At 40.4% G+C, this 16,056-nt stretch overlaps 2 protein-coding genes across 2 annotated transcripts in view; both read left to right on the forward strand.

The window, feature by feature from the left end:
• The first annotated feature begins 356 nt into the window (after positions 1-356).
• On the forward strand, positions 357-4,779 carry rbm7 (RNA binding motif protein 7). Its single transcript, XM_034867691.1, has 5 exons — positions 357-614; positions 940-1,102; positions 1,717-1,792; positions 3,483-3,576; positions 3,811-4,779. Exons 1-5 carry the CDS (start codon positions 522-524, stop codon positions 4,156-4,158), a joined length of 774 nt encoding a protein of 257 aa, XP_034723582.1. The 5' UTR covers positions 357-521; the 3' UTR covers positions 4,159-4,779.
• A 3,213-nt stretch (positions 4,780-7,992) lies between these two features.
• barx2 (BARX homeobox 2) overlaps positions 7,993-16,056 on the forward strand; it is a 10,565-nt gene continuing 2,501 nt past the window's right edge. Inside the window, exons 1-2 of the mRNA XM_034867891.1 lie at positions 7,993-8,410; positions 13,553-13,862. Of these exons, the coding sequence (XP_034723782.1) occupies positions 8,224-8,410; positions 13,553-13,862 (497 nt within the window). The 5' untranslated portion in view covers positions 7,993-8,223. The remainder of the gene's footprint in view (positions 8,411-13,552; positions 13,863-16,056) is intronic.

Raw genomic sequence — 16,056 nt, forward strand, 5'->3', positions numbered from 1 at the left:
TTTCTCAGGAAAAAAAAACATAATGAAAATGGAAAAAGCAGACAAGAAAGTAGCCTGAAGAACGAAATCAATTAACTGATTAATCAATTAGTCAATGGTCAGAAAACTAATCAGCAACAGTTTTGATGAATGATTCATGTTTGGTTCATCTTATCAAGACACAATTGCAGACTTTGGCTCCAGCTTCTCAAATGTGAGGATTTTCTACCGAAGAAAACAAAACTCTTTTGTTAGCAAAAACATTTGCATTCATCCCTGCTGTTGCAGTTTATAACCTTAACCGAATGAGTTATTCTCAAAGTAAGGGTATAACATTTACAGCATAGCTTAACCGCACACTAATATGACATACCGTTTCTTCTGTGTCGTGAAGTTGCCCTGTTCACTACGACGGAAGCAAAAAAGGTAACATCATTTCACTTTACGACAGGCCTTCCGGTTATATTGGGTAGAGCGTTTTTTACGGTAGACATTAGCTAGCATTTAAATCGCTTGATAGTGATTGTATCTGCGCAAATACAATGGGAATAGAGGAGGAAACGGACCGGACGCTCTTCATACGAAATTTGGATCCAAGAGTGACGGAGGAGCTTTTGTTTGAACTGTTTTTACAGGTGCTGTTGTCGTTAACGTTAGACATAGCTAGCAAGCTACTGTCAAGTGTATGGATAGCATAACGCAAATAGCTAATGCTAAGTCGACAGCGTCACAGAGTTGAAATGGGCCAAACATGTTAAGTTACAGAGTGGAACGCTCTTTTCCAATAAATGTGACTTTTTTTTATAATGTTATAACGCTAACGTAACTATGTTGTGCACACACTTTGGACAATTTCAAGAGAAATTCTTAGTCCTATTTTTCACTCACGGCAGTAGCGTTAGCTTTAGCTAGTTGTTTGGGTAACTCATTAACGCTAACGTTAGTTGCTTGTCTTTGCAGGCCGGACCTCTCATCAAAACTAAAATTCCAAAAGACGCCGATGGGAAACAGAAGACGTTTGGTTTTGCCGTTTACAAACATGAAGTGTCCGTGCCGTATGCCATGTCGCTACTCAACGGGGTATCGCTGCATGGGAGAACTATTCATGTACAGTTCAGATCAGGTGAGTTGTTTTGACCACTTGTTTGACAAACATTAACGTTTCTTGGAACAAATTCGTTAAACAGCTAGACTCATTTTTGGAAGTATGGAATGCCATATTCAGGACTAAATAAATAAATATGCCTGTCCTGTAATAATAAATACATGATGCAATAAATGCTAAACATAAGTGAGTCACAACGTTACTAATTTTATTTCAGGGGGCTTTTATTTCATATTGCCACATTTATTTATTTAACTTTTCAATGTCTTATTTTTTAAATAAAGGGGGTGTGCTTATCTTACAGATTCAGGCATTCCATATAGTAGGCGTGGGGAAAAATTGATACGTCGTAATATCGCAATATTTTCAGTAGCAATACTGTATCGATAGACAGGTGCGAAGTATCGATCTTTTATTTATATACTGTATGTGTTGGTCACATTGTCTGCTTGACAATCCCATTTTGCAGCAATAAAATTGAAGTGATGTAAACAAACAGAAATTAATCTTTTTTTAGAAACCAGTTTTGAATCTCCTTATGTGTATTTTATTGGATATGCATCACACAATGTGACACATTGATTTATCCTTTACTAATAAACTGTATTTTGTTCCCTTTTACCCCATCATAGGTAGCAGTCATAGCAGCAGTCCAGGGAACTCGCAGAATACAAGTCCTGCAAATACCCCAAATCCGCATGGCCAAAGGTAAGAATGTCTCATGGACAGTTTGTCCAGAATCTGGTCACTATCAGCATCAGTAGCATTACAGCAGCTACTGCCTCTTCCCTGCCTCAAGTAGGATAGACATTTGTGTCCCTCTAGCTTTGCAGATACAGCTCTCACTATGGTGGTTCTCAGCTGCATTTTATATTAACGTTCTACAAATGTTTTAGCTATCTATGATTCTTTGATTGCTAGTGTTGTAAGTCGGGTGCAGATTTGAGTCACGCATGCGTCACTTTGCGACAAGTAGCATACAAGATGCTAACGAGAGACTTCTGTAATATCAATACAGAATAAAAATGGACCTACTTAACAAAGTTTGTTCACTGCTGGCTACAATCTAATAATGAAACACAAAGGCTCTCACTTGAATGGCGTTTTGAGCTAAGGTTAGCAATCAAACGATCATAGGTAGCTAAAAGGTTTTTGAAATTATTTCCATCTTCTGTTATTTGTATGTAATGAGAAGTTTATTTCATTGATTTCACAAATTTCAGTATGACACATTATGCCATAAATGTTTAAATCTGAGGAAAGACACTGGCTCAAAACGCAATTCAACTGACAGCCTTTGTTGTGTTTGATGCTAACTTTTAGCCAGCAGTAAACACACTTCATTACGTAGGTCCGTTTTTGGAATACGGGTAGTTGTAGGCTACTTCAGCCTCTAATCTAGAACGGACGTCAGGGACCATGCCGTGAAAACGTGATGCCTTGTGCAAAATAATAATTTACTGCTATGTAGTGGATCTCATTCTGTGGCTAACCGCAAAACAGATCTGCTTGAAATCTGTCATTGTCGCAAAGTGATGCACGCACAACTCACATCTGCACTTCACTCTTGCTGCCACTGGGGAAAAAATAAATAATAAAACATTCCCTACCGTACCATGACTTCAACTGACAACCAACAGTTTTTTTTTTTAGGCCCAATAGTTAAATTGGGCAGTATCAGACCAGTGTCATGTAAATAGGTTTTGTTTTCAAGTCTTGCATTTCGTGGTGCTTCATTTATATAACTGCAATTATGTGTTGAACTAGACTGGAGAAAAAAAAAAATGCTTAACATATTTCTTGGATAATGTACTTTTAAAATGTGCATACCTTGACGTGTATCCATCATTCCCAATTAGAATGGGAATATTGTTATAATTCTAACAATTATGTGACTGACTCCCTGGATTAAAACATAATAGAGCGGGCTGAAACCTTTGTTATGCATTTTATTTTAGTGACTGACTAAAGCAGATTAAAAACCCACAAGATAGCAGGCCTGCAGAAACACCAGGGACCCTTATCACACAGTATGATTGAGCTAGCCAGTTAACGTTGATCTGAACCCAGACTTTCTCACTTTAAAACAAAAACCAAAGAATAACTTAAACATTTGAACTAAATGTGATATACCCTTACATGAAAAAAATCTCCTTTTTTTAGGGTTAAATGTTCAAACAAATTAACTTTTTCAAAAATGCCATAGAGGTGAAAAAGATCAAAGCATGTATTAAAACCTCAACTAAAAGTCATTTAAATAATCAAATGTTGTGAAATCCCACATGGATTTTCCAGAAGTGATTAGTTAATATGTATAATGTGCACCTGACACTATGCAGACTTGTTCTTGCTTTTTGATGATGAACATATTTGACAATGGTTTGCTTAACTCTTACAGGACCCCGGTCCAGTTCAGCTCTCCCCCATATAGTCCTCCGCCCCAAATGCACAGGTCCTTTTCATCTCCCGATAATCTGCAGAAACACGTCATGGTAAGCTCTTTATTCTTTCACAACGACACGGCACTGCACAGTCAGGATAGCATTTACAGTTTTTATTTTAATATGTGACATGTTCAGACCCGCTCTTTGCTTGTTTTCAATTAAACTGTTGACAGTTAACTTCTGTAACAAATGTGCACACTGCATAATTTGACAGGAATATAAACATCTTGATAAACCGCACGAAACACGGGTCATGTTACCTGTCTTTTCCTTCATCCGTAGATGAACAACATGATATGGCAGCTCGACATGCAGCAGCTTGAGCAGATAAATGGCGGCTTTTCCAAGCCTCTGCAGAGGCAGTCGCCTGCAGGTGGAAATTCTGGCGGAAGTGGCTCAAGGCAACACGATAACGCCCCCTACCGGCATCCGTCCCAAATGAACAGCGGTGGCAGGAATCAGCGCTACACAGATGCGCCAGCTCCTGGTCGTCATCAGCAACACAGCCAGGACAACTATCACCATCAGAACAGGAGTGGCAACCGTCACCATGAGAGCAGAGGTGGCAACAGACATGACAACAAGGGTAGCAACCGTAACTACCAGGATAATAGATGGCGACGGTACTGAGACAGAAGGGATTTCTGTAAGGACTTTGGCTCTTCAAAAATTTGTGGACAGCTTACTAAAAAAAAAAAGATGATCATGAAATTATGTTGAAAAATTCACATGTGTACTCAGGTTTGATAACTCATGATCTTACCAATTTGAAGATTTGATAACTTATGCCTTAGAGCCATTTTTGTTTACTTTTAAGGTGTTTTTAAAAATTGTACACTTCATTCATGTGAGCTTTTCCTCACAGATATGTTGAAAATATTTTGAGCTGTATTGACGAGAGCAAGGAAAAAAAGACATGAGTCATTTTGGAAGACGAAAAAAGAAACATGTATTTATGAAAAAAACTGATTTAGAATATTGGCAAGTTTTTTTTTTTTTGTTATGCAAAAATTATGGAAATGGTGCTCTGAGAAATCTTCAGGTACTTTGCAAAAAAAAAGAACAATTTTCAGCTAAAGATTCCACCAGCACTGGTTTTACGGGAATAGGGCACCATCCTTTTTTTAATGTTAGATCTATTGACCTTGCTCCTTCAAAAAATGGGCTTTGTTTTATTTTTTTATTCTGAGTCTGTAATACAAACTGTTTTAAATGGAACACTTTCATTATTATAAAGCTCCTTTCATTTGATGTTGCATTGTCTTTCATCTAGCCACAACACAAGTGCCTGAGTCTTGGCTGTAAATCATGCCTGCACACATGGCCTTATCTGCACCTATAAATGGCCCACATGTAACTAATATGCTTGTGCAGTGGGTTATGAAGTAATCTACAGGTGGCGCCACAAACATCCTTTTATTGAATCAATTAAGATGTTAAATATACCAGAGCCACATGATCAGCTCCTACATTTCACCTTTCTATTTAGGATGCTTTCCAGTCTTAACATGGATTTGACACCCACCCTGTTCACTTTACAGAATGCAATTATTCTTTGGTTTATTTCTTGTTCACTTGAGTTGAACACCAAAGTATATTGTTCTCTTTAATCAGCAGTCTTAACGCCACCACTTTGTAAATGGCACAGGTTTTTAGTCAATTTACAGATGTGAAAGAATTGTCCTATCCCAGAATTAGCAGCACTTCGATCCTAAACATATCATGATGCGATCAGCATCCATGACTTTTTCTCGGTTCGGATTTGCTTACAGCACAGTGATGATCAAATCCCATAATGTCCGTGTGGAGGTCATAATGTACCCTTCCGAAAGTGCTTATGCCACTTACAGCGGCTTCCCGCGCTGTATCGACAACTATATCCCCAATCAATTTCCTAGTATCCAAAAGTGGAGGTGCATTTGCACCATCTGCACTAAGCTCTGTGTCTTGCCTGAAATCTGTCTCGTGTCAGATTGCATCCTGATGCTCCCAACTCGCACTAATAGAGAGTATCCTCTGTTCGATGTCGGTACTAGGAAGGCCCTTATTACGCTTCTGGCTGTGGCATAACTCTTAATTGGTTGATCTGCCTGGCGTCTGCAGCCCTGCAGCGGGCGGATTAGAGAGGCCGCTCGGTAGCCGCTGCTGTGTGGATTTATATAGAAGCGTGTGTGCTGAAATGATCCACTTCCAAAACATCCACAGCCCCCCCCTCCCTCCTCTCTCCCTCTCTAGCAGTCTCGCAACGCAGTCCGCAAGTGACAAGATGCCTGCAGCCGTGATTCCCGGATCCTGGCACCACCTCAGGTTGTTGGGTTCATTGGATCCACAGTAGCCCGAGATATAGCCTATAGGCCCAAAAGCTGGACGACAGTTTATTCAATGCGATATTAATTTTCTTTTAAATAGCTGAACATGTGGAATGATCTCACATTGTCGGGGTTTCTGGAAACAATAAATGCATTTAAATAGTTCATGGTTTACATTTTATTTTGTGAAACTGACCCAGAAAATAATGCAAAAAGTACCCTATAGGCTATCTGTATTGGTCTATTTAAAAATAATGAAAGTAGGCTATAACAACTGTTCTCCGAAAGGTTTCGAAAATTTGAAGTTTTAACAAGATGGCTCGAAACGTTAAGGTAAAAATCTTAATTGCCGGGGCTTCGCCGACCCTCAGGAAGCTAGAATGTGCTCCGCAGCAGTTGTTCTCCTTTCTCTCTTTGATCGAGCCCTCTAACGCCTGAGAAGGAGCCGGGCTTCCCCTGCACAGCTCCCACGTTTCCTCCTCCATAATCCTCCTCCACTTTGAACACGGCGGCTCCGGAGCCACGAGCCACCATGTGAGCTACACTTCCATTTAATTCCAATTATTTAGATGACACCCCCCCCCCCCCCCCCCCCCCCCCCCCCCACACACACACACACACACTTCAATAACAACATGTAGGCTATATGACCAAACTTTTTTTTGTACTCAAACAGCTGCTGAAATCTGCAACCAGCCTATCGGAAAGAATTCTCAAAAATAAGGAATGAATGAAACTATTTCGCTATACTCATGAACTTAATTAAAAGGTAGATTTATAGAAAATAAAACGATGATAAAAAGGCACAAAGGGTTTCTTTCAGGGGAAATTGAACGTGCAGAAGCCTATGTGATGCATTTCTCGCATTACTGTCAGACTCAGCCGTACCTGACACTGATATATTTTCGGTCACAATGCAGTCTGCAAATATAAATATATTTAATACTTTTTCAACTTTACCCTCCTGAGTGCCTCAGTGTCCTTGCAGGCTACTAGACCTGCTACATATCTTCTTAAAGCCCGTTTGATCTGACTGACATATTGATTTTAATTAAAGAAGATCTGAGCGTTGAATCAAACGTGTGCCAAATCAGAAGTTGGGAAATGAACTACAGACGCTCCTGCATGCTCTCTTTGAGATAATGTTTGGAAAACAGTGTATCATTTTCGGTGTGCCTTCACGCCATGCGCGCGCGAGCAATCGTTGATTCCTAATAAATAATGTATTATTAACTGCGTCAGTTTGCTTGGCAAGTCAATACAGAAAATGACATTACTGACTTGGCCTTCAACCGCACGGTCTGACTGTATGCTTCTTTATACTGAGCCACTGATTGTGTTTGTTTTTTGGAGACTGTAATAATTATAGCCTACTGTTTCTACAAGAAATTGCATATTTTGCGACTAATGTTTTTATTATAATTATAATTCTTATATTTAACACTAACGATAATCATATTATTTAAATAATGATCAAAGCCAAAATTATCATTATACATACTTATTTATATGTTACATAAGGGTTTTAAGAAAAAAAAAAAAGACTGAAAGAAAGAATGAAAGAAAGAAAAGCCGTTTCACCCCTTGTTACTGGTTTAATTCGCTTTGGACATCGCACTTAAAGTCCAAAGTTAAAATATCGAATATATTAGACCGTGTGTTGTAGCCTATGTGTAAAGCGAACTTGATAAAATAGCCTAAGTTAGAAGTTAAGTTAATAAGAACATTAGTTGGACACGGGATAATCAATAGCTAATTAAATAAATAGATCAAGACAAATCTTTTAAGTAAAACGTTTGAGATAAAGAAGCGGCACGACGTTACCTCATATGGCTTCCCACAGAGGTCTTTTGATTTGATCTAAAACTTCATGGGCTACCAGGTTTAACATGGACTATTTGTGTTGATATGTTTTTAAAATTAGTTTTTTATTCTGCAAATATGACCTAATTCTGACGGAAAACACACCAAGTTGCAGGCTACACAAAGAAATCATAGAGAGAAACGTTTTTTTTAGGGTGGTTTGGGAGTGGGCATATGTAATTGTGTTTGTAAAGAGAGAGAGAGAGAGAGGGGAGGGGGGGGGGGGGGCGGTTAGATGGAGCGGTAGAGATGTGTTCAGGGACGGTTTATATAGCAGTGGGTGTGAGCACAGATCGCACTCTGTTCATTAGCGCTCTGCGCAGCACAAGTTGAAGGTTACTTATCTTCACCACAACACGTCAGGGAAAACTAAACTGCATTTTGAAAGAAAAACAATGCATTTCTTAAACGCATGAGCTTTAGCAGTCGCATTTGTCACACGGTCAAACCGGCACAGCCTTAGATATTAGTGAACAACGCATATCGTGGAGCGAAGACAGCGCACGGCGCGTAGGGACAGATCATGCACTGTCAAGCCGAGTTGAGGCTCTCCTCCCCCGGGCAGCTGAAGGCTGCCAGGCGCCGCTACAAGACTTTCATGATTGACGAGATCCTCTCCAAGGAGACTTGTGATTATTTCGAAAAACTCTCTCTCTACTCGGTGTGCCCTTCGCTCATTGTCCGGCCGAAGCCTCTTCATTCATGCTCGGGTAAGAGGACTGTTATATGTTTTTTTTGGGTGCCTAATTAAGAAAGAAACGCATTAGAAAAAATATAGCATTCGTAGATTTGAGGCGGATATTTGGAAATTCGGATACTTTTACGCATGAGATCAATTCAATATTTAAATGTAAAAGCGATTGTTTATTTTGCATGAATCAAAAAATGTGGAATTACAGTGGAGAAAGTTTACATCCTATATCAGACTGGCGCAATATACATTGTGTGAAGTGTGACATCTGTTGTGCTGTAATTACAGTATTTGATTAATGGCATAAAGTTGGATTGTTGTCATTCATTTTATACCATGATTTCCCTTTCATGCAACTGTGCAAATTAGAATATTTCAAAGTAGAGACAACAATATCGCATCATTCATATATCATCTTATTACTTAAATTTATAGGTTTGTTTAGTTTGTTGAACGGTTTGTTCAATGATTTTTTCAAGAAGTAGTTTAGACTTAATCGCCACTAATTAATGCATGCTTCCCCCGAAAGTTGCACCACCTTCCTCACTCTGTAGCCTACTTCACATTATAAATCACTGGAGCTAAGTGTTGAAAATCCAAGACATGCGACAGAGTGAGTGAATGGGAGTGAGGCTTCAGGGCTTTTGTTGAGCTGATAAATGACTGTATCGATAAGTCGTTACACATAAAGGTCAATGAACTGGCAGTTGGACAGATACAAAATATAAATCTCATTAGAAGACTCTAGTTACTAGGCTTTAAACATGAATGCATTTGGTCTAATTTCATTTGATTAATACTGTTACTCTATTTAACCAAAGGCCTTCCCTATAATGAGTGTTGCTGCTGCTGGACATTTGCAAATGGGAGGATTGTATCTTATTAGTGCACCGCTGTGAAATAGAAACGTGTGTGTCTTATCAAACAAAGTAAAGTTATGCACAAAAAAAGTGTCATTTACAGCGTTGTTGGTCATACCACCATATTAGAGATTCATTACACGGCACACTGATTTATCCTGATCTATGCAGAAGAAAATATAGAACGAAAAACTTATGATGCAATCAATACACTTTAAAGCTGATTCCTTTAAATAAAAAAATCACTCTTCTCTCAATTTTTTACTAGCTTGTCAAGGGCTTTTGCTCTTTTCCCTTTCAGTAAGATGGTTAGAATCACCTAGATCTCTACATGATAAGTGGATAGACTACATGGTAGACTGTATGTGGCTGTGTATTGTACTTGCTGAAAATGACCAAAATAGTACAATAAAGCACAGCTGGCACACCACATGTAATCTTGTCAAAACCAGGTGTCGTGACTGATTCTTAATTGTACTTCCAGATGAATAAAAACAACTGAAAGGCTATTGCACACTCTTGTAACCATTAGGATAATTGCTCTAAAGTCTGAAATAATAGCCACTGCAATTTGATGACAGCGGTGGGTGGATAAAAATAGGGGAAGTGATTCCCTCATCACTCTGATATGGATTGGTGTATGTGAGAGGGCACTATGACTGGGCTTTGGCACCCCTCTGTTCGGATGGATAGAGTAACCCGCCCTGCATATCCGAACACTGTGCCCACCACTTATTTGTAGCTGTGGGGGTGTGAGACACAGTATATTCCCTAACATCAATGGCTTTTAGTGCCTGATATAGAAGCTGGCAGGCCTGCAGGTTTTGGGCCAAAGAGGGGCGACTGGCTCCTGCATGGTCCCTTAACAGTGAAGGTTGACTTCTTCATTCTTAAGAAGGAAGGGATGCTATAACCTGCTGCTGCCAGCGGAGGCCGCTGAAAGACAGTGATGCCAAAAATGTTGCCTGAAGGACTTGACAACAAATGAATTGTTGGTTCATCAATCATCCTCAAACATACCAACATAATTGTCTTCTGGCTTTTGTCTGGTGACACTTTACTGTAAATCTCATTTCTGTTCATCTGAAATGAAATATAGACCATCATTCTATATAGTAGAAGTGGCTAATACTCACAGAGTTAATTCCCTGTCATTTAGAGCAAGATCAGAGACAATGAGCCCCGGCCTGGTGCTGAACGGTGAACAACGTAATGGCAGGTTACAGTATTTAATTTAGAGTCCAATCTCTCAGCAGGACCCAGGGCACGGCTTTTAGTGGGAGAGGTGAGAGAGATTAAGATCAACTGTGGTGTAAGCTCATCTGACAGCATGATGAAAAACAAAAACAAAAGCGGGAGTGTGTGCAGCCTGAGGGCTGCTGCATACTGGTTTGGTACTGGCTAAAGGTATTAAAGAATAAATTCAAGGGAGCAAAAGGGTTTTCATCCCATCTTAAACCCTAATCCGCTGCAGACAATATAGTCTCCCATTAAGTACAAAGCCAGCTTGAGAAGGTTGATTACACCCATGTCAACACACACGTGCAGGTATGCACACACACAAAAACAAAATGCGGGCTTGATGTTTGACAACCTGTCCCCTCCCTGCCAATTCCGCTCATCCACTGCCATCAGATGTTTCTATCTCGACTAAAAAAAATCGGTTCCAGAAGTAGTTGTGGCGGTACAGGCTGAGTTCAGCTGCCACATGAATACCTGTGTGGATCAGGTTTCACATTAAATAGTTAATGCTTGTGTTTAATGTAAAGCTTCAGCCAGAGAAGTTTGTCAGTGTGACTGGGAATATACCATGCAAGTTAAACAATAAAGATACCATTTGTTGAGAATTGGCATCACATTTCCCCAACCTGCCAAGTCCTGAATTTGAATGATTCTAATTAATTAAATCAATGAGTTAGGGCAGATAAAAAAAGCTATGTGGCCTGTTGCCCTTCCCACCCAGGTAGTGTTTGAATTGCATTTAAAGGGCAAGGCCCCCCAAAGAAAACTGTTTAATTGAGCCGCTCCCTTGCTGTCACCAGACAGTTTATATCCGAAATATGGCCAGTATGCATGTATACTTGTCAAAGCTAAGCAATGAATCATCCATTTCAGCATCCCATTGACAAAAAAACAAGTGTAGATGTTGTGAAAGGGAAAAGGCTGGTATAGGAAATATGGTTAATTTTTTTGCATCATAAAAACTATGTGATTAATATAGCACATTGTTTGTATTAAAAGGAATGCTTAACAAACGGCTCTTCTTGATCTATTCTTAGCAGGTATGTCTTCTGTAATCGTCACCAGAAGCACTTGTGCCAGTCCTTACATTCCGACTGTGATTATCAAGAGTATCAATGTGCTTTTGCATGGGGCCAAGTTGTGCTCTTGCAGCTACTCAAACAGTTTATTTGTAGACTATTGACAGCATACTGGCACTTGTCAACAGCATGTCAGAGAGACGGCTTCGCTGTTAGTGGAAAGTCACTGCAACTCTCTCTCTCTCTCTCTATCTCTCTCTCTCTCTCTCTCTCTGAGGGACTGTCCGGAGATAACTTCAAGCTCAAATTGTGAAGACAAACCGAGATGTTGCCCGTTCAAAACAACACTTTCCCCCACTTTTGCATGTAATTGGATACATGTTGATGGATAATCCATCCTACAAATGTGCTTGAACATGTAATCTGATGATTCCCTGATATCAGAAAATGGTTCTTTTACCCAGATCTGATTTACAGAGAAAGAAACGGGAGAGCAATATAAATGGAAAGATATAAATTGAGAGCGAGAGCGTACAAGGAGAGAAAAGAGGTCTTCTTGTCTAGACTTGTTGCAATAGCAGCAAACTCAGGTTGGATTAGTGATGACCTCAGCACCTTACTATGATGTCATGATGGGCCCAAGGCAGTGTCTGGTGTGTGTGTGTGTGTGTGTGTGTGTGTGTGTGTGTGTGTGTGTTTGTGTGTCTCACTCTGTATGTCAGTGCAGAGCTACTGGACTTACCTACATGTGTATTTGTATGCACTGCTTTAGCTCCTCATGCTTGACTTAAATCTAATAGTTTAGGATTTATTATGAATTTGTACATGGGTAAACATCTAAATTCATGTAGAACTATCATGTAAGATTACAAAAGTAGACTTGCCCCACCTTCTTTTAGAGTGTTTGTCTTCGTCGTCCTTACATTTGTACTCGACTCCATATTTTCTCACCAGCCTTAAGAAAAAAGACAGTAAACAGTCAAGGAACAAGAATAAAAAATCAAAGTCAACATTCTTCCTCCTGTGGCCATTGGTGTCTGTGTTCATGTGTGTCCATGTGTGTAGGTTGTCTGTTGAGGAGACTAAGGACACAAATCCACCACAGACAACCAGGAGCACACACACTGTGTGGGTTGGTGTGTGACAATCTTCTATTTTTCTGTGCTCCCTTGCAGCCTTTTTATCCCCCCTACATCTTCCTCCTCTACTTCTGTAATCCCCTCCCGCGTCTTTTCTGCTACTCTTTGTCGGCCCATGCATTACAGTCTGCTCTTTGCTCAGTCTGCTTGGACATTTTGGTTAAGGGATTTATTTCATATTTGAGGCCGTAAGGATTTTTCTGGCAGGTTTTATGTTTACAGTGGTTGACCCACTGCATCCTCTCGGCCAACCTCCTGGTCTCCTTCCCTCTCATCTTGGCTCCAGACAAATGTTACTTTTTATTGATTCTGGCGTCTTGCTACTTCTGTCTACGCTGATAGAGAGCAAACATGTGTGTTTGTATATGACTGTGCACAAGTGCAAGAGTGAGAGAGAAAAGTTTATTAGCTGAACACAGCGTTTGATTTAGTTTTTAGGCTTTTTATTATTATATAGTGTGGCATATCCCAATTAGTTCATTCTGCGTCTGCGTATGTCCGTGTGTGTGCATGTAAATCATGCTGATTTGTGTGTGTGTTATGTGGTGTGTGTTGGGAAGCCAGTTATGGTTTAACAACCTCTGAAAAATAATCATTCATTGGAAGGGTTCAGAGGAGCGGTGTAAAACACAGTTTGCGTCATTGGGATTACAGCCCTCTACGTGGAGAAGGTCAAAAGCAAAACACTTTTCACAGCAAACACGGGGCAATTAAAAATGGAGCTGTCTACGCAATTACAGGCGGTCGATAATGGTACAACCAAGGTGACTGAGAGGCCCGTAGGAGCTCAGTAAAAACTCAGTGATTCAAAGAACATCTAATCTTTCTCCTTTTTTTCTTCTTCTTATTACACGGCATTGCTCTGTTTCTGTCATCTGATGCACTGTCTCTGCTCTTCCAGGCTCCTCGTCACTACGTGCCTACCCTCTCCTCTCTGTGATCACACGGCAGCCCCCCAACCTGCCCCTCCACCTCCCCCAGCCATCGTCTCCGGGCGGGGTCCCCTCTCACCTGCTCTCTCCGCAGCATCTTCGAGGCTCCGAGCACTCACCGAGCCAGACGCCCCTCAGCATCAGCAGCGATTCGGAAACAGAGCGCAGCACGCCCCGCCTGAAGAAGCAACGCCGCAGCCGCACCATCTTCACAGAGCTGCAGCTGATGGGCCTGGAGAAAAAGTTTCAGAAGCAGAAGTACCTGTCCACACCTGATAGGTCAGTACAGTTAAGAAATTCACATGCAGTTGGATAGGTAGATTCCAGTAAAGGCCTTTTGCACATGCAGGTGAATACACAAATCACCACAACACACACAATAAGAGCTGCAACAGCACACCACATAAAAGCATACAATTAAAACAAATGGTAAGTCATGCCTGTTAACCTCATTGCTACTGTAACAATTTTGTGACAAATCTTAGAAGAAAGCAAACCACTGATATGTAAAAGGTAACTGATACCACTTATTCAATTTCAACCAGATGTAAAATCAGCGTCATATAAGCTACTAGCACTTAACTGTGACATTTTGATAACCTACATACCTGGCACTGAGCACATTTTGAAAGTACAGTACATGCACACACAGACCCATGCACAGTCACAAAGCCACAACTGCAATTATCAAGCAGCGGTTAACCTAACGTCATCATTTTGATTTATCCTGTGGGGAATGTCTCATGTAATGTGAATTTGTCTAAGCCAGAGCATTACCTCAGCATTCTAGTTGAGACAAGAGTAACGTTTTAACCCTGAGCTTTCAAACAGCAAAAAGCCCCAACAAAGAAACACTGCCTTATTCAAGAAAGCAGGGACGGAGGCCAACACAAGCAAACACAAATGTATTACGTTGATTTACTGCCAATCATTTCACACTTGTGCAGGTGTATATAAAGTACATTTCTACAGTAAGATGAAGTAATCTACATATATCTGTGTCTTAAGTTCCATTCCGTGGGTCATTTTTGGGACCTGACATGAGGTTAGACTATATTTTCCACTTTTATTGTGTGCCTCACTTTTATATTTGGCCTGCAGGCTGCCTTTCCATTATAACCCACAATAGTATTGAACCATAGATGTTGTAAAAAGCTTTCCTTTACATGCGGCGTAGGAATTTCAAACTGCTGGCAAACCTTTGCATCCAGTAGAGATTGGATGTGTGTAAACTACACCCCGATTACTCATCTTTCTTTTTTCACATGTAGATACTGAGAGTAAATCAGCAGCTGAACACATGCTGAAGTCCATGCATTTAGACAAATAGCAACACAGACATCTCACAGGTTGTCTCCTCTTTACAAAGTATGTACTTACCACATCTAATCCGAAAAATACATTGGCATATTTGGAATAAACCCGATTTATTCGTCATTCCATTTACATCCCATCTGTGGAGGATACTCCCACGATGCATTATTAAATATATCACATCTTGGCTTGCCTGGAGCCGTTGGAAAGGCGCCATGCCTCATCTTAAAGCAGAAGCCCAGAGGCTGAGCACAACTCAGTGATCAAAACCAACCACCCTTACGAATGGCTGTGCCAAAATACTGTGTCCTGTCAAAATATCCGTATCTGACTGTTGAAAATTAATTAAATACCCAGCTGGCGGAAAAACATCAACCGAGAAAATCCCCCTTTAAAACCCCACATCAAAGGTGTGGCATGCGCCCCACTTTGGTTTGTTATGATCCAAACATAACTTTTCTTTTCTCTCCCTTTTCCCTTTTCTTGGCTTGGAACCTACGCAATTTTGAACTGAAAAGACTTTACGGATGGGGCGAGAGGAACCAAGACCAAAAATATCCCTGAAAATGACTTAATTATTCATATCATGCAGCAGTAATGATTTTATGCATCTTCCAATTATAATAATTAATGTCTTAATAATCCTCGCTGTCATCATACTCATCATCATTATGAAAAAAGTTTTCAGTTACACCCAAGATTCTCTAATGAAAGGTGCGAGAATGGGGAAAATAAATGGTGGTCTTGCGGTAGCCCAGAGGGAGTACCTCAAATGCTGTTTCTATTGCTGTAAGTGTGTGGTTTCTCTCCATTGAGAACTAATGACCATAAATAAGAGGGGTGTTTTCCTTTTCTGCAATTACTTTTCCTTGCCTCCAGTTGTTGCTACAGACTGGGACATGCATGATAGAGAAGTTTGATAGACAGCTTGATTGCCTGTATGTCTGGTGTTTTTTGAAGCGCAGACACATACACACACACAAAAACCACACACAGCCCTTCATGTAAGGCATAAGGTTATGTCGAGGATCCCATCAATCTCAGGGGTTTGGTTGCTGCTCTGCTTTTTAGATTCTGTTCACGCCATTTCTCCCTCTCTGCTTCCTATACATTTAAAGTCAGTTCCTTCCACTTTGAGGGTGGGGGTGGGGGGGGGGGG

This window comes from Etheostoma cragini, chromosome 3 (assembly GCF_013103735.1).
Source record: "Etheostoma cragini isolate CJK2018 chromosome 3, CSU_Ecrag_1.0, whole genome shotgun sequence".
NCBI lineage: Eukaryota > Metazoa > Chordata > Actinopteri > Perciformes > Percidae > Etheostoma > Etheostoma cragini.